This window comes from Erinaceus europaeus, chromosome 4 (assembly GCF_950295315.1).
Source record: "Erinaceus europaeus chromosome 4, mEriEur2.1, whole genome shotgun sequence".
NCBI lineage: Eukaryota > Metazoa > Chordata > Mammalia > Eulipotyphla > Erinaceidae > Erinaceus > Erinaceus europaeus.
In genome coordinates, this window is record NC_080165.1 from 74,868,992 (window position 1) to 74,894,797 (window position 25,806).

Consider the following 25,806-nt stretch of genomic DNA (forward strand, 5'->3'; position numbering starts at 1 on the left):
AGGTCTGCAGAGATCTCTCTCTTTCCCTCTCTGTCTTCTCCTCCTCTGTCAATTTCTCTCTGTCTGATCAAATAAAATAAAATGGAAAAAATGGCCACCAGGGGTGGTGGATTTGTAGTGCCAGCACCAAGCCCCAGTGATAAACCTGGTAGCAATTAAGGAGATAGAGAGAGACAGAGACACAGAGAGATATTGAATTTGGGACATACCTCATGTTTTTTATAAAAAGTTCACACTAGCTACAGCTTACAGGCCCTCCTCCCCAATCAGTAAAATAATACCTTAAACTTTTTTTATTATAGTTATTTATTTATTGGATACACACAGTCAGAAATTGAGGGGGAAGAGAGAGAGAGAAAGAGACTCTTCCTGTAATGCTTCACCGCTTTCCCTCTGCTTCTGGGGACGGGGGCTCGAACCCAGGTCCTTGCGCATTCTATCATGTGCATTCAATAAAGTGCACCACCACTGGGCCCCCTAAAATAATATCTTGATGTAAATGAATACAGACATAATCTTTCTATACTAAAGATAAAACCAGACCAAATCTTGGAAGAACAAGACTTCTTTTTGGGGCGGGTTTCAGTCAAGATCAGTTGTTGTTTGGCAGAAAATATACATTTTTAAAGCTCATTATCATGTTAGTGTCCCAGCTCTACGCTAATGTCTCTTTCATGATGATACTCCACTACTAGTATCAGCCCCCCTCCCCCAGTTAGATAGGCTGCTTGCCAGACAGAGACCTATTCTCTGAAGTTTAACTCCTCTTTATTAAAAAAAAAAAAGTTACACATCTATTCTGAAGTTGTTTATCATAAATAAATAAATATCTCAGAGTGGAAACAGTGTGTATAAGGTGGTAAATGAAACAAAATTACTAACTTGATAAATACAGATCATCTTAGGGCATGAGCACATGAGGGCATGTTGTATTAATCTACCTTTGAGGGTAGGGGTTTTTTTGTTTCTTTGTTCTGTTTTTTTTTTTGCCTCCAGTGTTATCACTGGGGCTTGTACCTGCATTGTGAATCCACTGCTCCTGGAGGCCATTTCCCCCTCCATTTCATTGCCATTGATGTTGTTGTTGGACAAAACAGAGAGAAATCAAGGGGGGGAGGGGAAGACAGAGAGAAGAGAAAGATAAACACTAGCAGACTTGCTTCACTACTTGTGAAGTGACCCTCCTGTAGATGGGGGGTGGGGGGGCTTGAACTGGGATCCTTATGTCAGTCCTTGCACTTCACACCATGTGTGCTTAACTCCCTGCACCCAGTTCCCTACCTTTGTGTATTTTGGTAATAAAGGTAAAAAGGTTTAAATAACAACAATAAAAATGACATGTCTAGTCTCTTTCTTTTTTTTTTAACTTTTATTTATTTTTTGGATAGAGACAAGTCACAAAGTGAGAGGGAAGAGGATGATAGAGAGGGAAAGAGACAGAGAGACACCTGCAGCCCTGCTTCACTTGTGAAGCTTTCCCCCTGCAGGTGGGACATGTCTAGCCTCTTTCCACAGAAGAGTGCTTAATGGCAAGTGGTAATAAATATATCAAAAAGCAATTAACACATTCTAATGAGTTAAACATGTTAATGAACACCTGCATACCTCAATTGGTGACAAGCATGCCTTCTAAAGAATCACTTGGGAATGACTCTACTATAAGGAATACTACCTAAGTATAGTGGGAAGAAGTTTGGGTAAAAGAAAGTTTTCTTAAATTAAATCATGCTGCTCTTAAACTGATTTTGAACATAGCCTGAAAATTTTTTCTAGTACTCACAGTTTGAAGGGAAACATAAGAAATAGTTTGTGCTTCAATTACAGAAATAGCTATGGCATCTCATACCCAAGCATCTCACTGGTGTTCTGACCCTAGGGTGGTGACAAGGTCTACTTGATTGCCTGCATGAAGAATGGCATTGGGGGTAAGAAATCAGCAGCAGCTCATTTCCCAACTGCTGATCATGTAAGTCAAGCTCCCGCATGCTGGAAAAGGAGTTACATTTTGGCAGAGTATCTGAAAATGTCAGCACTATTCTTTTTTGAAACCATTATTGCCTGTTATTTTTTTTCTTTTTCTTTTTTTTTTTTTTTGCCTCTAGGGTTATTGCTGGGGCTCAGTGCCTGCACTACTAATCCACTGTTCCTAGAGGCCATTTCCCCCCCTTTTGTTGCTTTTGTTGTTTATCATTGTTGTCACTATTATTATTGTTGTTGTTGCTGTGGCTGTTGTTGGATAGGACAGAGAGAAATCGAGAGAGGAGGGGAAGACAGAGAAGGGAAGAGAAGGACACCTGCAGACCTGCTTCACTGAAATCAAGATGTCGATCAGGGATAAGATTTAGAGTCAATCCTCTTCCAACCTCATTCAGGTAGTAGGCAGAATTGAATCTTATAGTAGTAAAACTAAAGGAGTCAGGCGGTAGAGCAGCAGGTTCAGCACACGTGGTGCCAAGTACAAGGCCAGCATAAGAATCCCAGTTTGAGCCCTGGCTCCCCACCTGCAGGGGAGTCACTTCACAAGCGGTGAAGCAGGTCTGCAGGTGTCTCTCTTTCCCCCTCTTTGTCTTCTCCTCCTCTCTCCATTTCTCTCTGTCCTATCTAACAATGACAACATCGATGACAACAACAATAATTAACTACAACAACAATAAAAAACCAAGGGGTTGTGGTCCAGGAGGTGGCGCAGTGGATAAAGCAGCGGACTCTCAAGCATGAGGTCCTGAGTTCAATCCCGGGCCGCACATGTACTAGAGTGATGTCTGGCTCTTTCTCTCTCCTCCTATGTTTCTCATTAATAAATAAATAAACCTTCAAAAAAAAAAAAAAAACCAAGGGCAACAAAAGTGAAAATAAATAAATAAAATAAATATTAAAAAAAAACCGAAGTAAAACTAAGGTCCTTGCTGTCTTACTGGCTGTTAGTCATGCATAACTTTTTAGCTCCTACGGGCTTCCTCAGATATTAACCAATAGTACTCACACAATTTGTAGTTTTCTCAAAACTAACAGGGCAATTTTCCTCTAGCTGGCTATGGTAGTCTCACCAAGATAACATGACTACTAGAATGATTATATTATGACTTTTACCATGTATGTAATGTAACAACCACAGAAACAACTATATTCCTATTCATCGACAACTTCCATACTGGAAGTAAGGGAATATGAAAGTTGACATAGGTGGAACCATTTTTTTTTTCCCACCAATTTTTTAAATTTCTTTATTGGAGGATTAATATTATACAGTCAACAGTAAATACAATAGTCTGTACATGCATAATATTTTCCAGTTTTCCACATAACAATACAACCTCCACTAGCTCCTCCGTCATCATGTTCCAGGACCTGAACCCTCTATCCCACCCCAGAGTCTTTTACTTTAGTCCAATATTCCAACTCCAGTCCAATACTTAGTGTTTTCTCTTCTGATCTTGTTTTTCAACTTCTATCTATGAGTCAGATCATCCCATATTTATCCTTCTGTTTTTTGACTTATCTCACTTAATATGATTCCTTCAGGCTCCATCCAAGATGTGCTGAAAACTGCAAAATGACCATTTTTAATAGCGGAGTAGTATTCCATTGTGTATATATGCCACAACTTGCTCAGCCACTCATCTGTTGTTGGACACCTGGGTTGCTTCCAGGTTTTGGCTATTACAAATTGTGCTGCTATGAACTTAGGTATACACAAATCTTTTTGGATGGGTGTGTTTGATTCTTTAGGATACATTCATGGGAGAGGAATTGCAGGGTCATAGGGTAGGTCCACTTCTAGCCTTCTGATAGTTCTCCAGACTGTTCTCCACAGAAATTGGACCAGTTGACATTCCCACCAGCAGTGTAGAAGGGTTCCTTTGTCCCTACAACCTCTCCAGCATTTGTTGCTGCTACTTTTTCTGATGTATGACATTCTTACAGGAGTGAAGTGGTATCTCATTGTTGTCTTTATCTGCATTTCTCTGACAATGAGTGACTTTTAGCATTTTTTCATATGTTTGTCAGCCTTTTGGATCTCTTCTATGGTGAATATTCTGTCCATGTCCTCTCCCCATTTTTGGATGTGGTCATTTGTTTTCTTATTGTTGAGTTTGGTGAGCTCTTTATGTATTTTGGTTTTTAGCCTCTTCTCTGATGTATTGTTAGCGAGCAAAATCAAACCACCATCCACTGCAAGGAAGCAAAAGATGTTTATTCACGAATCGCAATCCGGGCCGAGATGGTGACTGGTATTAGTCTACCAAGCTCGACCCTGAACAAGGCTCAAACCACACAATTTATAGGAATTCAGACTCCACTCAGGGAGGGGGGAACACATCACCTTATTAGCCTATATCCAATCATTTCAAACTTATCAATAGCCTGATCCATTCAGAATAAAGCATGGGCTAGTTCTAAACATCACACCAGACCAATAGGTCCCCGCCTAAGTGGGAGGGGGTCACCACATTCCTTTGCTCTTTGTTGGGACCACCTGGCCATCTGTTTGTAATTCATCAGGCCATCTGTTTGAACTACCTGGTGACAGTATCCCTATGCAAAGGTCATGAGGAGGTCTGTTCACTGCAGGGTCTGTTAAAGTAATTGATGGCCTTTTAAGTTCTGTTGAAGGGAAAAGGGCAAGGAATTTCCCACCTCACTGGGCAGGAGGGCAAAAAGCAACTATATTTAAACTATTCTTAAAACTCAAAAGCGATTATACTTATAACTATTCTATAGTTACTGCCTCTAACATGTATGACAGGTAAAGCTCTCCCATTCAGTGAGGATTATTTTTGTTTGGGTAATGGTTTCTTTTGCTGTGCAGAAACTTTTTAACTTTATGTAGTCCCATTGGTTTATTTTTGTTTTAGTCTTCTTTGTAATTGGATTCATTTCATTGAAGATGTCTTTAAAATTTATGCGGAAAAGAGTTCTGCCAATATTTTCCTCTAAGTATTTGATAGTTTCTGGTCTAACATCCAAGTCTTTGATACACTTAGAATTTACTTTTGTGTCTGGTGAAATACAGTGGTTCAATTTCATTCTTCTGCACATTTCAACCATTTTTTCTAGCACCGTTTGTTGAAGAGACTCCCCTTTCCCTATTTACTAATCTGGGCACCATTGTCAAAGATTAGATGTTCACATGTATGGGAGCTTACTTCTGGGCTCTCAATTCTAGTCCACTGGTTAGTGTGTCTATTTATGTTCCAGTACATAAAGTTTTTTTTTTTTTTTTTTTTTTTGATAGGACAGAGAGAAATTGAGAGGGGAAAGAGGGATAGATAGGGAGAGAAAGAGAAACACTTATAGCACTGCCTCACACTTGTAAAGTCTCCCCCTGTAGATGGGAGCGGGGGCTTGAACTTGGGTTCTTGCATGTGGTAATGTGTGCTCAACTGGATGTGCCACCACCTGGCCCCCAAATCCTAGGTTTTTTAAAAAAAATTCTTTATTGGGGGGTTAATGTTTTACATTTGACAGTAAATACAATATTTTGTACATGCATAGCATTTCTCAGTTTTCCACATAACAATACAACCCCCACTAGGTCCTCTGTCATCCTTCTTGGATCTGTATTCTCCCCACCCCCAACCACTCCAGAGTCTTTTTACTTTGGTGCAAGCAGGGATTTATATATATATATATATTTTTTTTTTTTAAATATTTATCTATTCCCTTTTGCTGCTCTTGTTGTTTTATTGTTACTATTGATGTCGTTGTTGTTGGATAGGACAGAGAGAAATGGAGAGAGGAGGGGATACAGAGAATGGAAGAGAAAGATAGACGCCTGCAGACCTACTTCACCGCTTGTGAAGCGAATCCCCTGCAGGTAGGGAGCCGGAGACTTGAACTGGGATCCTTATACTGGTCCTTGCGCTTTGCACCACCTGACTCCTGTACTCCTGCAGTTTTCATTACAATGGCCCTATAATACTCCCACAGTTTTCGTTACAATGGCCCTATAATACAATTTGAGGTCTGGGAGTGTGATGCTTCCAGTTCTGTTCTTTCTTCTTAAAGCTGTTTTGGGGTGGAGCTATTTTAAAATGGAGCCCAAGCAGTCATTCCAGACAAACTGTCAATTTTGTTTCTTTAACCTTTCAACTGAGACAAAAATTTGAATAGAATCATAGTGCAACCTTTAAACAAACAATGTTATGAGAAGTCACTCAGCTCACAAGGATTAATGATTGTGGGTTTTGCCTAGAGATAGAAACAGTAACCAATTATGCACAGCCAAGAATAGCTTCAGCTCATCTGCATCAATTAACTCTTTAAAGCAGTTTAACTAATGGTTCTTCTTTCTACAGATACCTCTGCTTTTTCCCTCTGGTAGTGGTTTCTGTTTTCTAATTGCAATTTTTAACCCAAAGAAATGTTTATTGTTTTGTTGTTTTTGTTTTGTTTTGCCCACCTAGTTGTCATGCCTGAATTATTCTACTGCTAGGAAAGTGTTAATCTTTTTTTTTTTTTACCATTTTAATTTCAGATAGAAAGGGTGAAGAGAAAGAGGAACGGAAAAGAAAGGAAATGACACAACACTGGTCCATTGTTTATAGAGTTTTCCCTGATGCTGTGCATGGTATTCCTATGTAGTGCTAGGGGTTAAACCCAGGTCCTTATATATGTTAAAATCTGTTTTCTACTAGGTGAACTATCTCTTGGATCCTGATATTTATCTTTTTTTTTTTTTTTACCAGAGAATACTGAAAGATAAATATACAAAATATAAGCTTGTATACAGCTTCTAACCTTGTTTTCTTCTTTATATTTTGTTTTTTAAATTTCAAATTCTAAAGAACAGTAACCAACATATCCTTTAACTAACAGAACTTCTAATCTAATACAGCAATCCATATCCAGCTAATTCACCCCATAGGCAACCACTTTCAGCTTACATAATTGACTCTTCTTTGTATTTACCTCCATATTTCTAAAGATGCATACATTTTTACCCCGAACTTATCAATCTTAGCAATTATCTATTGACGATGATGATGATGATTGTCTCCAGGGTTATTGCTGGGGCTTGGTGCCTGCGCTATGAATCCACTGCTCCTGGAGGCCATTTTTCCCCCATTTTGTTGCCCTTGTTGTTGTCGTTATTGTTATTATTGCCATTGATGTTGTTGTTGTTGGACAGGACAGAGAGAAATCGAGAGAGGAGGGGAGACAAAGAGGGCTGCAGGTGGGGAGCCAGGGGCTCGAACTGGGATCCTTATGCTGGTCCTTGCGCTTCATGCCATATACCCTTAACCTGCTGCACTAATGCCCGACCCCATCTATTGATATATTATTAATGTAGAGTTACAGATTCAGCTTGTATGCCCACTTCCTTTCCCTTTATACAAGTAACTCATTATTTTTACTTAAAATTGTTTTAGAATTTTTACTCAATATTGAGAAATTACTTTATGAAATTACTGTTTTAGGATATAGCTTCCTTATTTTTTGGTACAAATATGTCTATTATTGCCACCAGGGTTATCATAGGGCTCAGTGCTGGCAGTGCGAACCCACTAATCTTGGAGGCAAGTTGTTTTCCTTTCTTTTTTCCAACAATATTTTATTTGATAGGACAGGGAAATTGAAAGGGGAGCAGGCAACAGAGAGGGAGAAAAAGAAACACGTGCACCATTGCTTTTGCTGTTTGTGAAGCTTCTCTTCAGGAGCCTGGGGTTAAACACAGATCTTTGTGCATGGTGATGTGTATGCTTAGCTGAATTAGCCACCACTCAGCCTCTACAATGACCTTCTGTGGCAAGAAGTATGCATTTTAACATAATCGTTACAGTTCAGTTTTTGGTTTTTAATTTTATGCTATACCTGTGCCTGGGAGTGAATTCAGGGCCTTATGCATCGTGATACTGTAGGCACTTGTTCTAATATCTTATAGACAAGGAAATGAGAAAAGGATAGGTACCAAAGCAGGACTCCACCAAAGAAGATCCCTTGTTATCCATGGCACTCGTATGTGGTGCTAGGACTGAATCAGGACCTCACACATGGAAGGTGTGTACTTTATGAATGGAGAGATTCCTCAGTCCCACAGTTCAGGGTTTAAAACATCTGTTTATAAATTCAGATGTTTTTAAATGGACTGAACTATTCAGTATAGTCTCTCCAGTTTTTTTCCTTGTGCATGTTTCCAACTTCCAATATTCTTCTGTAAGATGCTTGTAAAAGTTCCTTTGTTTGATGTTCATCTCTTCCTCACAGCTGCACTGATAACAGGTTCCCTTCTCAATCTATGATTCTTTTTTTTTTTTTTACTAGTAATAGCTAATTAGGAATATTTGCAGCCTCAAGGCTTCAGACAAGACTGTTTGCTAAGACCATTAGAAATACAGGGCCTAAATATATCTAAACTGTAGTTGAGAATATAGGCTATTATAGAATTTAAAACAACTTTCATAGAAAGTATAGGAGTACGGAACAAAATTCTCTATGGTGTGCAGAAGGTGGCAGTTCTAGCTTCTGTAATTGCTTCTCTACTGGACATGGACATTGGCATGTTGACCCATACCTCCCAGCCTGTTTCTGTCTTTCCCTAGTGGGGTTAGGGCTCTGTAGAAGTCAGGTTCTGGGACACATTAGTCAAGTCGTCAGCCCATGGAATTTAGAATAGAATCATAGTAGTGAAATTGGAAAAATTAGCAGATGAAGAGTGAAGAGAGAAGAGGTAACCACTGTGGTTTATGAGGTGTTTCTACTCCCTAATTCCTGTAGACTGAGAGGGAAACACCCCATTTGTGCCAGGCTTCCACTTTCACTTTCCCAAGCCCTTGACTGCTCCTGCCGGGTCCCAGTTTAGAGTTCCCTCCTGCTTTTGCTTCTTTCCAATCCGTTTGCACTATGATTCCTAAACGTCATGCCCCCTATGCAGAACCAATATAAGTAGCTTGAGCTGACCCAGCAGTTGGCTCAGACTCAGGTATAAACCACAGAGCCTGCAGGGCAGGAGTAAGAAAACATACTCCTCGCCCTCCACGTGATCCTTAGTCTCTTTTTTGGCCCAAATGGAGCTGTAAGAGTAGCAGCTACAACTTGGTGTCTGAAAAGCAGGACAAAATTTTAAATAAATAGGAACCAGAAAGTAGGAATACAGCAACTGGGAATAAGAATTTTAGGGTGGTAAGAAACTAGAAATTCTGTTTTAGGTGTGTTCCTAGGGGCCTAAGACTTGAGTGATATTTGCCTGAGTTTGATAGTTAACATGGAGGTGGGCTAAAAATTCTGTCTTGGGAAGATGGTGTCAGAGTTGAGAATAGAACTAGAAAGCTGGAGTAGGGCAGAAAGTAGTTCCTAAACTTGAATAAAATATGTAAGTCCAGTTAAGTTTACCACTACCTCAATCTGACCCAGGGCCCACGTATATTCATATTTACTGCAGGAGCCTGTGTAACCTCCAAGTCCCTGTCAATCTGAGCTTACAGTTCACGGTCACAGCTGGGAACATTATAGGCTGCACTCATTTTAGAGCCAATCTTCCTTGAGTGGCAGAATAGGCTGACCAAGGCTCCTTTCAGAATTAGAGCAGTCCTTACCCTTGCTACTTTAAAGTGGGGGCAAAGTCCTGGAGAGGCCCCACCAAAGGGCTTATGATGACATTCCTGATAGAAGTTATTAGTGATTAAAAGTCCTTTTTTTTTTTTTTTTCCTCTTCTAGGGTTATTGCTGGGCTCGGTGCCTGCACCATGAATCCACCGCTCCTGGAGGCCTTTTTTTTTTTTTTTTTTTTCCCTTTTGTTGCCCTTGTTGTAGCTTCGTTGTGGTCATTATTATTGCCCTTGTTGACGCAATTCGTTGTTGGATAGGACAGAGAGAAATGGAAAGAGGAGGGGAAGACAGAGAAGGGGAGAGAAAGATAGACACCTGCAGACCTGCTTCACCGCCCGTGAAGCGACTCCCCTGCAGGTGAGGAGCCGGGGGCTCGAACCAGGATCCTTACACCGGTCCCTGCGCTTTGCGCCACATGCGCTTAACCCACTGCGCCACCGCCCGACGCCCTAAAAGTCCATTTTTAAAGGCACAGATCTGACTTTAGAGTTCACCCACATAGGGCAATGGTGCAGAAGAAGTGCATTAGACGAGGGCTAAGGAAAACATCGGCACTTTGTTTTTCCAGTGATCCGTAGCAGCCTCAGAAGCTGTCTGTGGTGGTTCGTGCCTATAGACAGCAGTTCCTTTCTCCAATCAGTGCTGTTAAATAGTTGTAGAACTTGGTCTTGGAGGCTGAGCCAGTTCTATGAGCCATCTTAGTGAGCATGTATGTAACACTGCCTTCCTACTTCAATTATCTCAGCAGTACTTGGTAGTGTGTGGTCCAAAGAACCTAGACCAACTCACTGAAACGTTCAGGGGGCTTGTAAGATCCTTTCTTCCACCTACACATCCTCATGAAGCTAATTTTTCTCAACTATACTTTAATCACAAAAGACTGAAGTCAGAAGATGATATAAGACTACGAGTTGTCTTTTGTTAAATCAGAAAGATAACTACAGAAATAAGAAACAACAGTGCTCCTTTTATCAAATTTTTTAAAAAATATTTTTAAATTTTTATTTATAAAATGGAAATATTGGCAAGACTATAGGATAAGAGGGGTATATTTCCACACAATTTCCACACCCAGAACTCCAAAACCAATCCCCTCCCTTAATAGCTTTCCTATTCTTTATTCCTCTGGGAGTATGGACCCAGGGTCATTGTGGGGTGCAGAAGGTGGAAGGTCTGGCTTCTGTAATTGCTTCTCCACTGAGCATGGGCATTGGCAGGTCGATCCACACTCCCAACCTGTCTTTCTCTTTCCCTGGTGGGGCAGGGATCAGGGGAGGTGGAGCTCCAAGACAAATGGTGGGGTCACCTGCCTAAGGAGGTCAGGTTGGCATCATGGTAGCATCTGGTGGCTAAAAATGAATTAAGATAGAAAGCGGAACAAACTGTTGACTAATCATGAGCCCAAAGGCAAGAATATTGCACATGAAGATTTGGGATCTCCATTTTGGAAAAGGCTAGTAGGTCTGTTTTAGGTATATTCGAAGGGGCCCATGACTTTTACTAGTTTTTGCCTGCACCTGACATCTAATATGCAGGTGGACCCAGGTTGTTGTCTGGGGAGATTGTGTTATAATTGGGAAAAGGACCAGAAAGGTGGATAAGGGAGAGAGTAGTTCCCAAATATGTGAAAGTATATAAGTATTGTTAACTGTAAACCCCATCAATTTGATCTGGGGCCCATATTCAGCACAGGAGCTTGTGCATCCCTGTAGGTCTGAGCTCACATTCTGTAGTCATGGCAAGGAACATTCCAGGCTGCACCAATTTCAGAACCCATCTTCCTCAGGTAGTACATAGAGTATGTTGCCCAACCTCCCTTCGGAGAATGGAACATTCCCTACCATTATTGATCCACATTGAGGGCAAGGTCTTATAGTGGCCCATAAAAGGGTCCATTATGTTGTTCCTGATGGAAATGACCAGTGACAGTGGAGAGAGGGATCTGTTAGAGGTCTATGTCCATCCTGTCTGTGGGAGAATCCCAGGACTCCCTGACTAGAGCCCCAGACGATAGAGTGGCCTGATAGTGACTAAAGAGTCATCATTAAAGTATGCCAGTCTTGGGAGTCGGGCAGTAGCGCAGTGGGTTAAATGCATGTGGTGCAAAGCGTGAGGATCAGCATAAGGATCCCAGTTCGAACCTCAATTCCCCACCTGCAGGGGAGTTGCTTCACAAACGGTGAAGCAGGTCTGCAGGTGTCTATCTTTCTCTCCCCCTCTCGGTTTTCCCCTCCTCTCTCCATTTCTCTCTGTCCTATCCAACAACGATGACATCAATAACTACAACAATAAAAACAACAAGGGCAACAAAAGGGAATAAATAAATAAATATTTTTTAAAAATGTATGCCAGTTTCTTGCCCTTACTCAGCTTTTGTAGCCCTTACTTTGATAAGGTTAGCTTTGAAATGACTGAGGGAAGTGTAATAGGAAGTAGGTGAGGAGGTTATCTAGGTCTAAGTAGAAACTATTTCATTAGGTACTTTGTGGTGTCTTTTTAGGTCTTTCTGCTTTCTTGCTTCATTTATTAACTCACCACAAACTATTGTGCACTTTTGCGTTAAGATATATATTTTCCCCTAATTTATGAATACATGTACATATGCCCTATCTCATGGGCCCTGGTATCTATCAAGGTTTTGAGGTTTTGTTAAGAAGTGTACCACACCTGAGCAAGTAGTGGTCTATATATACAACAGAATACTACTACTCAGCTATTAAAATGGTAATTTCACCGGTTTCAGACCATCTTGGATGGAACTTGAAGTAATCATGTTACGTGAGATAAGTCAACAAACAGAAGGATAAATATTGGATGATCTTACTCATAGGCAGAAGTTGAAAAGCAAGATCAGAAGAGAAAACACTAAGCAGAACTTGAACTGGAGTTGTTGTATTGCACCAAAGTAAAAAACTCTGGGGTGGGTAGGTGTGGTGGAGGGTTCAGGTCCTGGAACATGATGGCAGAGGATCTAGTAGGGGTTGTATTGTTGTGTGGAAAACTGAGAAATATTATGCATGTACAAACTATTGTATTTACTGTTGACTGTAAAACATTTAATCCCCCAATAAAGAAATTAAAAAAAATAAGAACTGTGTCACCCGAAATGGAATTCCTATGAGCTAGGAAAGGTCTCACCAGAGTAATGAAGCTGAAGGGCTGACATTCCACACCTGACGTCTCTGGACACAGTCCGAAGTGAAACATGCCGAGGTGATGATACTCATTGCATTGAATAGGTTGGGATCAGCAGATGCAGTATCGGTTGGTATGAATTGGGAGAATCATGCAGGAAAGTGAGCGCCACCCTAGAGGTTCAAGGACTGGGAGAAATATGGGCTTTACAGAGAAAGGGGAAGGTTCCTGCTGTCTAATAGTTTAAGAAGGCAATAGACAGTTATTGCTATAACCAAATTAATTGGCAATTGGGTTAACTTTGAAAATCCCTTGTTAGCATTTGGTATATCATACAAGACCTCGCCATAATTTATGTCCTTTTATGCTGTTTACATATAGCTGTATCTTATAAAGTAACACCACCAGTTGCTTCTGTTCTCCCTGTTTTAGGAGATTTAATATTTCAGAGAACATGTCATTATTAGAAATCTATTAACATCTTGAGCCCACTGTTAAAATTCAATTTGATTACAAATTTGAAGTCTTAAAGTGTGTAGACTGACGGAACAAGAAAAGTGACTGTGCTTCACTCCAACCAAAACCAATGGGATTTCCTTGGTTTAATGAGACTATGCTTTCTAGTCTATTGACACTAGATGACTTTTCAGAATACTGGATGTTAAATCTAAATTAACTCTGAAATATTTACTACCAAAGTTTAGTCATTCCGTAATCAAATGTGTTCTGACCTTGTAATTTATCAGCCTCTGTACATACTGACCAAGAAGATACAAAGTAAGCAGAGTGAAGAAAAAAAAAAAGGTTCTTGAACATAAAAAAATTCTTCACACCATTCTTGGCCTGTGAAGGGCATTTTTGGTGGACATTCCTCTGGACAGCCAACTGGAATTCATACTACCCTAAGCTAGGATTGGCTACAATACATCAAACCTAGCCCAAGTTTTACTTTATGTTTCTCCTTTCTGTTTTTGCTTCTTAAGTTCTGCTTATGAGTGAGATCATCCCATATTCATCCTTTTCTTTCTTGCTTATCTCACTTAACATGATTCCTTCAAATTCCATCCAAAATGATGTGAAGGAGGTGACTTCATCATTCCTAACAGCTGAGTAGTATTCCATTGTATATATTTAGCACAACTTTCTCAGCCACTAATCTGATGGACACCTAGGTTACTTCTAGATTCTGGCTATTACAAATTGTGCTACTGTGATCATAAGTATACACAGATCTCTTTGGATGAGTGTGTTTGTTTTCTTAGGCTATAACCCTGGGAGAGGAGTCACAGAGTCATAGGGAAGGTCCTTTTCTAGCCATCTGAGAGTTTTCTAGACTGTTCTCCACAGGGGTGACCAATTGGCATTCCCACTAGCAGTAAGAGTGTTCCTTTACCCCTGCAACATAGCCGACATTTGTTGGTATTTTAAATCTAAATTAACTCTGAAATATTTACTACCAAAGTTTAACCATTCTGTAATCAAATGTGTTCTGACCTTGTACTATCCTTGCTGATGTATGGATGTTCTCATAGGAGTGAAATAGTATCTCATTTTTATCTTTATTTGCATTTCTCTGAGATCTTTTTATGCCATATATCAGACAAAGGTTAGTAACTAAAAAAAAAAAAAAAAATATATATATATATATATATATATATATATATATATATAAAGAGCTCATCAAACTCAGCAGCAGCAGCAACAACAACAACAAAAAAACAATCCCATCCAAAAGTGTGAAGAGACTATGGACAGAATATTCACTAAAGAAGAGATCCAAAGGACCAACAGACATATGAAAGAAGCTCGGTCAGAGAAAATTTGACTTCTCCACCCTGAAACTTAGGGAAATACATTTGTATCTTGAGGATAGTTAACATTCACTGGGAGATATGTGTCATGCACTGCTTCAAGTGGTTCACACACATTCATTTAACTTTCTCAACTGCCTCATGAAGTAAAACCAGTGCTATCTTCAATTTACAAAGATAGTATGGCAGAGAAGTTAAATTACTTACCAAAGGCCACATAGCTAGTAGTGAAAAAATGCTAAATTTGAACTCAAGCAATTGCTATTTACATGTATTACACTTAAAAGCCACTACAGTGGGATGGAACTGGAGATGATGATGCTTAGTAAAATGAGTAGAGATGAAAGAGAACTACCAGGTAGTTTCACTCATAAGTAGAATCTAGAGAACTGAAACACCTGAACTTGCAAAAGCAAAACGAACGAACAAGCAACCCCAAACAAATAAAAACAGTTTCTAAGACTTTGTGAGATCTATTTTGGGTATCAGTGGGAGAGCAGTGGCACAGAACTTTGGTAGTGGGTACAGTGGAGCTATATCCTGCAATCTTAAATAATCTTTTAGATCATAATAGATCTTATAATTTCTTAATCACAAATAAATGATGGTTTAAAAACAAATTAATTTAAAAAAATGTAAAACAACAAAAAAATTCATTATTGGGATGAGAACGATAGTACATACAGTGCATGACTCGTCATACACACAGCCTGGCTTCAAATCCCTGAACCACATGGAACTGTCATGGCACCAAGACAAGCTCCAGTGCTGTGATCTTTCCCTCTCCCTTTCTCTATCTGAATGGGAAAGTCAGTGGGGGAATGGTTAAAGTGTGCATGTGGGAGGTCCTAGCTCTGCAAGGAAAAGAAAAAGAGAGAAGGAAAGAGAGAGAAAAGGAGGAGGAGAAGGAGGAGGATGAGGAGGTGGAGGAGAAGGAAAAGGAGAAAAGGAAAAGGAAGAGGAGGAAAAAGGAGAAGGAGAAGGAGAAGAAGGAGGAGGAGAAGAAAGGCACTGAAATGTGACGGGGGGAGGGGGCTCAGCTGGTAAAGGATGGGATAGGTACACCTGAAGCTTCTAATTCAATTCCCAGCACTGTATGAAGCAGAGTGATACTCTGGCTTCTCTTTCTCTTTTCTACCTCATATGGGGAAAAAAGGTCTCTTGAAAGTCACTATTACTTAGCATATGACAACACAATAATTAACAAATGATTTATTTATATTTTTAATTTATAATTAACTGAAAAGTTATCTTTTTAAAACATTTTATTTATTTGATAGAGACACAGAGTAACTGAGAAGGGAAAAGAAGATAGAGAGGGAGAAACAGACATCTGTAGCCCTACTTTACCAGTCGTGATGCTTTCCCCCTGCTGGTGGGGCCCAGGGGCTTGAACCCGGGTCCTTGTGCACTGTAATGTGTGCACTTAACCAGGTGTGCCACCACCTGGTCCCAGCTGAAAAATTTTCAAGTCCAATGATACTTAATTTACAAAATACATTTAAAATGGGGGGCAGAGTGAACATAGAGACCTGGAAGCAGTAAGGAAACACTCTCCCCAAAAAGATACATTTAAATTAATGTATCTACTGTACTTAAATTTAAATTAATGTGCTACTGTGAATATTTTATTTCCTAATCTATAGCAGCATATTTTCTTCCAAAGCCATTGTGTGCATTTTATAAGATTTATTTATTAGCATGGGAGAGCACAAAGTAAGTACCAGAGCATATGTGATGCCAAGGACTGAACCAAGGACCTCATGCATTTAAAGACAGTCTAGCCACTGCGTTATCGCCAGACTGCCTTTACTTATATTGTAAATATATTATGAAAATTAGAGGGCTTATAGGATAAAAAAAAACAGAACTTAATAAATATAAATTAAGAGAGAGGTACATATTCTGAAAAAGATGCTGAGGTAAAAATAAATGTGGCTTAAAAATCAATACATCGTCCTTTGCGTTCCCAATCTCCATATCTGGTAGGTTCTGGGCCTCTGGGTCCACCTTTTTCTTTGGTGACAGGATTAACATCATCTGGAAATTCTAGAAAGAAAAGGAAGAAAAAAAAAAGACAGAGGAGGTAAATATAGTAGCCATTAGAGACTGGGGCATTCACTTTGTTTTGAAGGGTCAATTTTGAAGAGGGTTGCCAAATAAATAGGGCAGATACTATGGACTAGGTTACTATGCAGTCTTTAAGTGAATTTTACATGTGTTTCTTTTTAGGAAATTGAGAAACTATGAGAGAGGAATCATTGTAGACACAATTTCCTTTTTTTATAATTTTATGTTATTATTGGACACACAGAGAGAAACTGAAAGGGGAGAGATAGAGAGGGAGAGAGAAAGAGAGACAGAAAGACACCTGCAGTACTGCTTTACCACTCATGACGTTTCCCCATTGCAGGTGGGAACCAGGAGCTTGAACCTAGGTCCCTGTACACTGTAATGTAACTTAACCAGGTGCGCCACCACCTGGCCTCTTGTAGACACAATTTTCATATGCAGTCTACTACTTACATAAGCTACCCAGAATGCATATAGGCATGTGTTTACAGAGGCATAAACACATGTGTTGCTAGATTAAAACAGAAAGGCTGGTGGTAGGTAGCTCACCCTAGAACAAGTACTTGACACCCCATGTGGAAGCATGTGCTATCTTTCTCTCTACTCTCCCTCTGAAAACAGTAAAGAATAGAAGTTGGTTGGTGTCTGTCTTTCTGAATGAAAAAGCAGTCAGAAATGGTGAAATTTTGTGTGTGAGAGGCCTCAGTTTCAAACCAAAAAGAAATGGGCTGGGGAGGTTGCTCACCACTAATGCATGCCCAAGGATCTGGGTTTATTCCCTAGACTCACAGTAAAACAAAACTCTGAAGAAAAGGGATGCAGAGTACAAAGTCATATTACTTAGATGGTTTAGAACAAGGTTACTCTACATCAATGCTTCAGATATCTTACTAGCAAAATGTGGAGAATATACAGTGGAAGACTGCATATTGGAGTGGATGGGGTGTGCAGACACCTTTCATGGGGAGACAAATTGTATCCTTGTGACAACTATCTTGCAAATGATTATTTTTCTGATAAAAGGATTTAAAAAAATATGGACAACTATAATTTCTGCCTTACTATCTTAAAAATTAAACGACATCATGCAATAGGTTTAGTATGGTGCCAGGTACATAAGAAAGCTAAAGTAGGGAGTCAGGTGGTGGTACACCCTGTTAAGCACCCACAGTACTATGAGCAAGGACCTGGGCTTGAACCTCCACTCCCCACCTGCAGCGGGGATGCTTCATGAGCAGTCAAGAAGGTCTGCAGGTGTCTCTCTCCCTTCCCCCCCCTTTTTTTGCCTCCAGGATTATTGCTGGAGCTTGATGCCTGCACTCTGAATCCATTGCTCCTGATAGCCATCTTTTTTTTTTTTCATTGTTGTTCTTACTGCTATTATTGTTGTTGTTGCTGGATAGGACAGAGAGAAATCACGAGAGGAAGACAGAGGGGGAGAGAAAGACAGCCACCTGCAGACCTGCTTCACCACTTGTGATGTGACCCCCCTGCAGGTGGGGAGCCGGGCGCTAGAATCAGGATCCTTGCACTTAGCATTATATGTGCTTAACCAGGTGTGCTAAGGCCCTGTCCCTCTTTCTCCCTTTCTCTCCACCTACCCTCTAAATTTCTCTGTTTTATCAAATAAAATGGCCACTGGGATCAGTGGGCTGGCAGTGCAGGCACCAAACCCCAGTGATAACCCTGGAAGAAAAAAAGAAAGGAAAAAAGAAAGAGAGAAAGAAAGAAGGAAAAGAAGAAAGAAAGAGAAAGAAGAAAGAAAAGAAGAAAGAATAATTTGACTACGACTATTGTTTTTTATCATAGGGTTTTGACTTCAATAACTGGTTAGCCGGAACTACCACTTTTGGTCATAATAGCAGTTGTGCTTGTTAATACTGGGTATTCACATTTGAAATATCCACCATGAGTCAGGTCAAATACTGCACTGAAAACTAAATTAATTTTTCTAAAACAGAATTTCTGCTCCACACTGCACTAAGTCAAAGAGCAATAAATGGAAATATTTACTGAATGAGAAAAAAAGCCAAAGATTTTAATATTCTACAATCAGTTCCAGATACAGGTTTTAGTATCTTCTACTGTTACCTTCTTGCCTAGAAGGTTTTTATATCACAGATGGAATAACTCTTAATGCAAAAAAAAAAAAAAAAAACCTAGATAAGTAGGGCAGCTTTGCCAATATCTCAAAGTTGCAGTTTCATATTTAGGATGTTTAAAATTTTATTTAGTTATTTATTTAGCCTCCAGGGTTATCACTGGGGCTCAGGGCCAGCACTACAAATCCACAACTCCTGGACGTCTTTTTTTGTTTCTATTTTATTTGATAGGACAGATGGAAACTGAGAGGAGAGGGAGATGTAGAGAGGGAGAAAGATATAGACACCTGCAGACCTGCTTCATCGCTTGTGAAGCAGCCCCACTACAGGTGGGGGAGCAGAGGATTCGGCCTGGTCCTTGTACATAATGCTCTGTGTGCGTTAATTTTTATTTTTTATTTTGTTACTACTTGCACATGTTCCAAAACTCAAAGGTACAAAAGAATATAGAGTGCACAAGTAGTACATAACAGCTTTAAGACATAAGCCAAACTTTGTAGAGACTGGATGCAAACCTTGTTATTACCCAAACTTCTCCTTTGTCCCTACTCTCATGGTTGTAGTGAGAACCACTTTCTTATTTATTTATTTATTTATTTATTTATTTATTTATTCTCTTTTGTTGCCTTTGTTGCTTTATTGTTGTAATTATTATTGTTGGATAGGACAGAGAGAAATGGAGAGAGGAGGGGAAGACAGAGAGGAGGAGAGAAAGACAGACACCTGTAGACCTACTTCACTGCTTCTGAAGTGACTCCCCTGCAGGTGGGGAGCCGGGGACTCCAACTGGGATCCTTCCGCAGGTCCTTGCGCTTTGTGCCACGTGTGCTTAAGCTGCTGTGCTACCGCCCAACTCCCTGAGAACCACTTTCTTATGTGGCCTGATCCAAGGCTGGCCAATGAGTTCTAAAGAATTCAGAAATAAGACTGAAATTCTAGCCTGAATCTGTCTGCTTCCTTAAACTGAGTATCTGAAAAAAGTAGTGAGTTATTTTTGGCTCAGTGAACTAAGAAAGCAATTTGAAGACAGAAAACAGTGATGTGAACAAAGAGAGAGGAGTTAGAATATCCTCATTTAAGTACAGTGTTTAGGCCTCAGCAACATCACTACCTTGAATGCCTCACTTCTACTATCAACAATTTAATAATTTACCCTATCTTCTGCTTAAATTTTCTCAAGTGGGTTTTCTTTCTTTCTTCTTCTTCTCCTTCTCCTATTTTTTTTTTTTAAACCACAGCACTGCTCAACTATGGCTTATAGTAATGCCAGGAATTGAACCTGAATCTTAGACCCTTGAATCTTAGGCATGAAAAATGTTTTGCATGACCACTGTGCTATCTACAATGGTTTGGTTGTTATTTTCACGTAGGCCTTAGGGAGTAAATACAGAGCCTCACATATGAGACACTGCTGAGTGGCCTCCCAGGTGCAATTTTCTTTTGTTTTTGTAAATGGAGAGTGAGGCAAAGGGGAGAAAAACACTACAGCACCACTGCAACATCTATGAAGCTCCTCCTTTGCCATCCATAGAGCCCCCATGTAGCAGCAGGGATCAAATCCAGAATTCTCACATGCCAACAAGGTGTATGTTCTACCTGGTGAGCTATCTCCTAGACCCACCAGGTAGATTTTTGTCATATGAATCAAAGAAGATCTTAATTCATGCTTTGCCATATGAATAATTGAGTATGATTTTTAAAATACAATAAACCGCTGCTAGAGACTTGTAAATATTTTTTAAACTTACACATCATGATAGTTAACATAGTATTTCAATTCATTGCTGAAGCAAGCTACATCATTTTTTAAAAGAATTTTTTTTGTTTGCCTCCAGGGTTATTGCTGGGGCTCAGTGCTTGCACTACGAATCCACTGCTCCTGGAGGCCATCTTTTCCCTTTTGTTGCCCTTGCTATTTATCGGTGTTGTTGCTACACTATTGTTGTTGTTGTTGTTGTTGTTGGACAGGACAGAGAGAAATGAAGAGAGGAGGGGGGCTCGAACCAGGATCCTTATGCCAGTCCTTGCACTTTGCGCCATGTGCGCTTAACCTGCTGTGCTACCACCTGGCCCCCACTGTATCATTTTTAACAAGGAATTATAGGGTCAGCAGATTGCTCACCCAGGAAAATGCATGCCTTACTATGCTCAAGGCTACAGATATTTGAGTTCCAGTGGTACAAGGGAACCCCACAGTATTAGGGAAGTGCTGTATTTTCTGCTCCCCATCTGAAATAGAAGAGATGAAAAGGTTGGTCCAGGAGTGGTGGAATAGTGCATGTGTAAGGTCCTAGCACTGAAAAATAAAAAATAAAAATCAACAAAGAAGAACTCGGGCCTGGAGATAGCCTACCCAGTAGAGTCCACACTTCACCATGCACAACAATCTACTTTCTAGTTCTTGGTCATCACATAAGAGCAACTGCACAGGAGAATCTTTAAGAGTGGTGCTGTGGTATCTCTCTTCTCCTTGTTTTTCACTTTTTATTTGGAGAAAGAAAAAAAGAAAGAGCCCACTAGGGCACAGCACAATTGTGTAGACACAAAACCCCAACAAAGCCCTGGAGGTGAGGCGGAGGGAAAGAATTATATGTGACATAATCTTTTTACATAATAATTGAAAATTTTTCTATGACAATTCAAAAATTAAAGAGAGATATTTCATTGTACTCACTTGTCAGTGGTTCTTTTTCTAAATTGGAATCTTCTGGTGCATCAAAACGGCCTTCTGGCAACTTTGGCTTCCTAAGGGATTGCTTGATGGGTTCAGGCTTTTCTCCCTGATAACTCGTTTTTCTCAAAAAATGACACTGAAGTGGTGATCCTGGCAAAGTAAAGACAGAGAACAAATAGTACTTGTTTTTTTTTTATGTTTATTTATTTTCCTTTTGGTTGCCCTTGTTTTTTATTGTTGTTGTAATTGATGTCGTCGTTGTTGGACATGACAGAGAGTAATGGGGAGAGGAGGGGAAGACAGAGAGGGGGAGAGAAAGATAGACACCTGCAGACCTGCTTCACCACCTGTGAAGTGACTCCCCTGCAGGTGGGGGAAGGGCGGGCTCCAACCGGGATCCTTAAGCCGGTCCTTGTGCTTTGCGTGTCACGTGAGCTTAACCTGCTGCGCTTCTGCCCGACTCCCAGGACTTGCTTATTTAAAAAAAAGAAAAGAAAGATGATGTGTTTTCAGTTTAAGCATTCATATTTGTCAAAGCTAAAAAAAAAAAAAGGTACAAAAGGCTGGGGAGATGCACACTGGTAGCAACGCAAACTTGCATGCCTAAGCCACCAAGGGTGTAGGACTCTGGCCTCAGTGTCATAATATGCCAGAGTTCAGCAGTGCTCTGATCTCTCTCATACACATATTCTCATTAAAATAAACCTTTAAAAAGACATACAGTGAAAATCCTTCTGCCCTATCTTTCAGAAAGCCATTTGTCGTCCTTGAAGGCCATTTATATAGCAATTACATTTCCTAGTATTGTGTGCAATCAATCAGCCACGTGTCTAACAGCTGTGTCCAACAGGCTGTAACAGGAAGTAACAAGTACAGAATTAAAGCCACCTCAATTTTGCAGAAGGAGGATAACCTTGGATTTCTATTCCTATTCTTTCAGGTTGTAATGTGGACATGGAAGTGATTTAGTCTCAACACAAAGGACAAAAATCCAAGGCAGAATGATACTTACAACACTGAATAGTTAGTACAACGTTGGCTATTTATAACAAATAAAAACCTTACTAGTGGCTACTGGAAGTGACATACAGATGATAGAGTAGCAAGTGAAAAGAACTAGGATTCCTAAATAAGGTGTCTGTCAAAATAGGCAGACCTTGCCTATCGCTTATTACTTTGCATGGATGGACCCTGAAAGTATGCCAAAGTGGAGTAAGGGCAAATTACTATGAGCACAGTAATTGTTCTCAATTTATGTAATTTCTCCAGGATGGTAAAAATTAAAACTATGTTTGGCACATTCCTCTGCAGATTGTTAAATCTGTAATATATTAAGAAAGCTCTCCAACAAAAGCCAGTTTTAAAATGTCAATTTTTACTGAAAACATGGATATTTTCTCTGTATTAATAATTCCTGGCTTCATCTAATTTTTTACTATTTAACTTGTCTCGGCTAAATCTGCACTCATTTTTTTTTCTTTTTACACTGTAAAGCACAATGTAAATAAGTAAATGAAATAGACTTATTTGCAAAAGGCCTTCTTTTCTGCCTTTTAAAAGATTTTTTTTTGGTTGCCCTTGTTGTGGTTATTATTGTTATTGTTGATGTCGTTCGTTGTTTAATAGGACAGAGAAAAATGGAAAGAGGAGGGGAAAACAGAGAGGGGGAGAGAAAGACACCTGCAGACCTGCTTCACTGCCTGTGAAGTGACTTCCCTGGAGGTGGGGAGCCCAGGGCTCGAAAAGGGATCCCTACGCCCGTCCTTGGGCTTTGTGCCTCGTGCGCTTAACCTGCTGCACTACCGCCCGACCCCCTTTTAACAGATTTTTTATGAGCCATATAGAGAAGACAAAGAATGAAAGGCAAAAAAAAAAAAAAAAAAGAAAGAAATAAAAAGGAAAAAAAAAGAACGAGAGGCAGCAGGGCACTGCTGGCCTAGGTGGTGCAGTGGATAGAATCTGCAGTATGGGATGATCCCACTCATAAACAGAAGTTGAGAAAGAACAGAAAGGGAAACTAAAAGCAGGATTTGCCTGAATCTGGAGTAGGGCACCAAAGTAAAAACCCTGGGGTGAGGGTGGATGTTCGGTTTTGGGGGGGATGGGATGGGGAAAAAAAATATATATATATAATTTAAAAAGAAAATAAATAAGTAATCTGCAGTGTATGGAGCCTTAGCCATGCAAATTTTGCCCTCTCAACTTGAACTATTTCCCCAAAACCACCCTCTTTTCCATCTTCCTTATGCACATCAAAGTGCAACGCTCTCCATAATCTTATCAACAACCCAGAAGCTTTGCTGTCCCTCTGGGCAGAACAGTGGCTAAAGGAAGCAGGCACTGTGACCGGAAGGGCTTTGGGGACCTTCTAGCCCCAGTCTATCCAGAGGACCCCGGCAGGAGGCTCTGCACCTTGGCCAAGCCCTAGATGACAGACCTCTGCACCCTCAGACGCCAGGACACAGCAGTGTCCTTCAAGAGGAGCGCTTTTCACAGGCTCTGGACTTCAGGACCCGGCCTGCGACCTCGTTCTGAAAGTCGAGCGTCTTACTTGTCACTCTTCGCGCCACGGCAGGGACGCGGCCAAACAAGCGCGGTAGCAGCGACAGGGTCATGGCGCCCACTCCCGTGCGTCCTGCGCCGGCGCAGCGGAGGAGTCCTGGGTGTACAGCCCCCGCGCGAGCCGGGGAGGGGCGGGGTTCGAGAGGCGGGATTGAGGGTGAGGGCGGAGGCACAGAGTGGGGCGGGGCCTTTAGGGGGCGGGCCTCTGTGGGACAGCGCTCTCAGTGGTGGGCGAGGCTTCCAAGCCTAAAAGACCTGGGAGAGGTTAAACCATTTTCGGAAAATTAATCCGGATTATCCGATACTCCTCGTTTTGTAGAATTCGAAGTCAAGGCTGAGGTGGGGTGAAGGAATTATACCTTTTCATCCCTCATCAAAAGTTCCTTGGAAGATGTTTTTGATAGTTTACAGGAATTAATCACGTTTTACCTTTTTGCCAGTATGCAATAAGCATCTTTCCACTTGTTTATATTTAAACCTTTTTTTTTCTCTCAGTGAACTCCTAAATATCAGTTCTGAATCTGAGAAGATGATCTGAGAGATACATTTTTGAGTGAAGTTCAGGGCAAGAGGAGGCTTATATTTGGTTGTAGGATTTCTGTCAATTAACCCTTAAATATAAACAGCTCCAGTGGTGTACCTTTAATATATATTGCATCAGTTTTGTTTGCTTGTTTTTATTTTAAAGATTTATTTATTTATGATGTATAAATAAATCAAACTCGAGGTTTCTTGCTTGAGAATTCAACATTTTATTCAGTATACCACATCTTGGACTGAAGAAATAAGCTAGTTTTATGTTACCTGTGGAGGTTTTTATAGTAGCAAAGTGAAAATTCCTAGCTGTTTTTTTTTTAAACAATTTTTAAATTTATTTATTTATTTATTTTTATTGTTGCTGTTGTTGGATATGACAGAGAGAAATGGAGAGAGGAGGGGAAGACAGAGAGGGGGAGAGAAAGATAGACACCTGCACACCTGCTTCACTGCCTGTGAAGAGAACCGCCTGCAGGTGGGGAGCCGGGGGCTCGAACCGGGATCCTTATATGCTGGTCCTTGCGCTTTGCACCACATGCGCTCAACTGCTGCGCTACCGCCCTACTCCCTTTTTTTTTATATTTATTTTATTTATTTATTCCCTTTTGTTGCCCTTGTTGTTTTATTGTTGTAGTTATTATTATTGTTGTCGTTGTTGGATAGGACAGAGAGAAATGGAGAGAGGAGGGGAAAGACAGAGAGGAGGAGAGAAAGACACCTGCAGACCTGCTTCACCGCCTGCGAAGCGACTCCCCTGCAGATGGGGAGCCGGGGTTCGAACCAGGATCCTTATGCCGGTCCTTGTGCTTTGCGCCACATGCGCTCAACTGCTGCGCTATTGCCCGACTCCCTTTTTTTTTTTTTTTTTTTTTTTTTTTAACAATTTTAAAAGGAAAGTTGTTGGCTTACTATTGGACCCTGTTGGGCATTTGTGAAATCCGGAAATTGCAGTCCGAGTTTCTCATCATGAACTAGGAGTTATCTGGTTATCTTTTATTAGAAGTACCTTCACTAAGAAAAGACATGTACAGAACAGGGCCAGAAGCAAAACAAATCATTTTTACTAGCTGGTAACTCACACATATCTATTTGACCTTAGATCAGATCTATAGCTTAATGATATATTTCTTGTGGCTGGTTGAGGAAAAAAATTAAAGATGTGCTAGGAAGGATTTTGTTCAAATTACTGACCCAGTTAGCTAGCAGCGGTCAACTTTGCTATTTGTAGTCCCATTTAACAGAGTCATCTTTAAATAAAATTTGGGGGTAGCTCCTTAGTCCCTTCTGGTTCATTTTGGCTAACCTAGTAATCCATTGATGAGGGAAAGATACTACAGGACTGAAATTTTGCCCAGTTGTGGTG

General features: G+C 40.4%; 1 protein-coding gene across 2 annotated transcripts; it reads right to left on the reverse strand.

Annotated features, from left to right (window-relative positions):
• Positions 1-16,178: 16,178 nt before the first annotated feature.
• On the reverse strand, positions 16,179-24,046 carry SDHAF4 (succinate dehydrogenase complex assembly factor 4). 2 transcript variants are annotated; one of them, XM_016190781.2, is made up of 3 exons: positions 23,896-24,046; positions 21,345-21,494; positions 16,179-16,544 (listed from the first exon to the last, which is right to left on the reverse strand). In XM_016190781.2, the coding sequence occupies exons 1-3, from the start codon at positions 23,957-23,959 to the stop codon at positions 16,435-16,437; spliced, it is 324 nt and encodes a 107-aa protein (XP_016046267.1). In that variant the 5' UTR covers positions 23,960-24,046; the 3' UTR covers positions 16,179-16,434. The 2 variants fall into 2 exon arrangements, with proteins under 2 accessions (XP_016046267.1, XP_060045976.1); XM_060189993.1 differs by lacking the exon at positions 16,179-16,544 and adding an exon at positions 20,507-20,899.
• Positions 24,047-25,806: the final 1,760 nt, after the last annotated feature.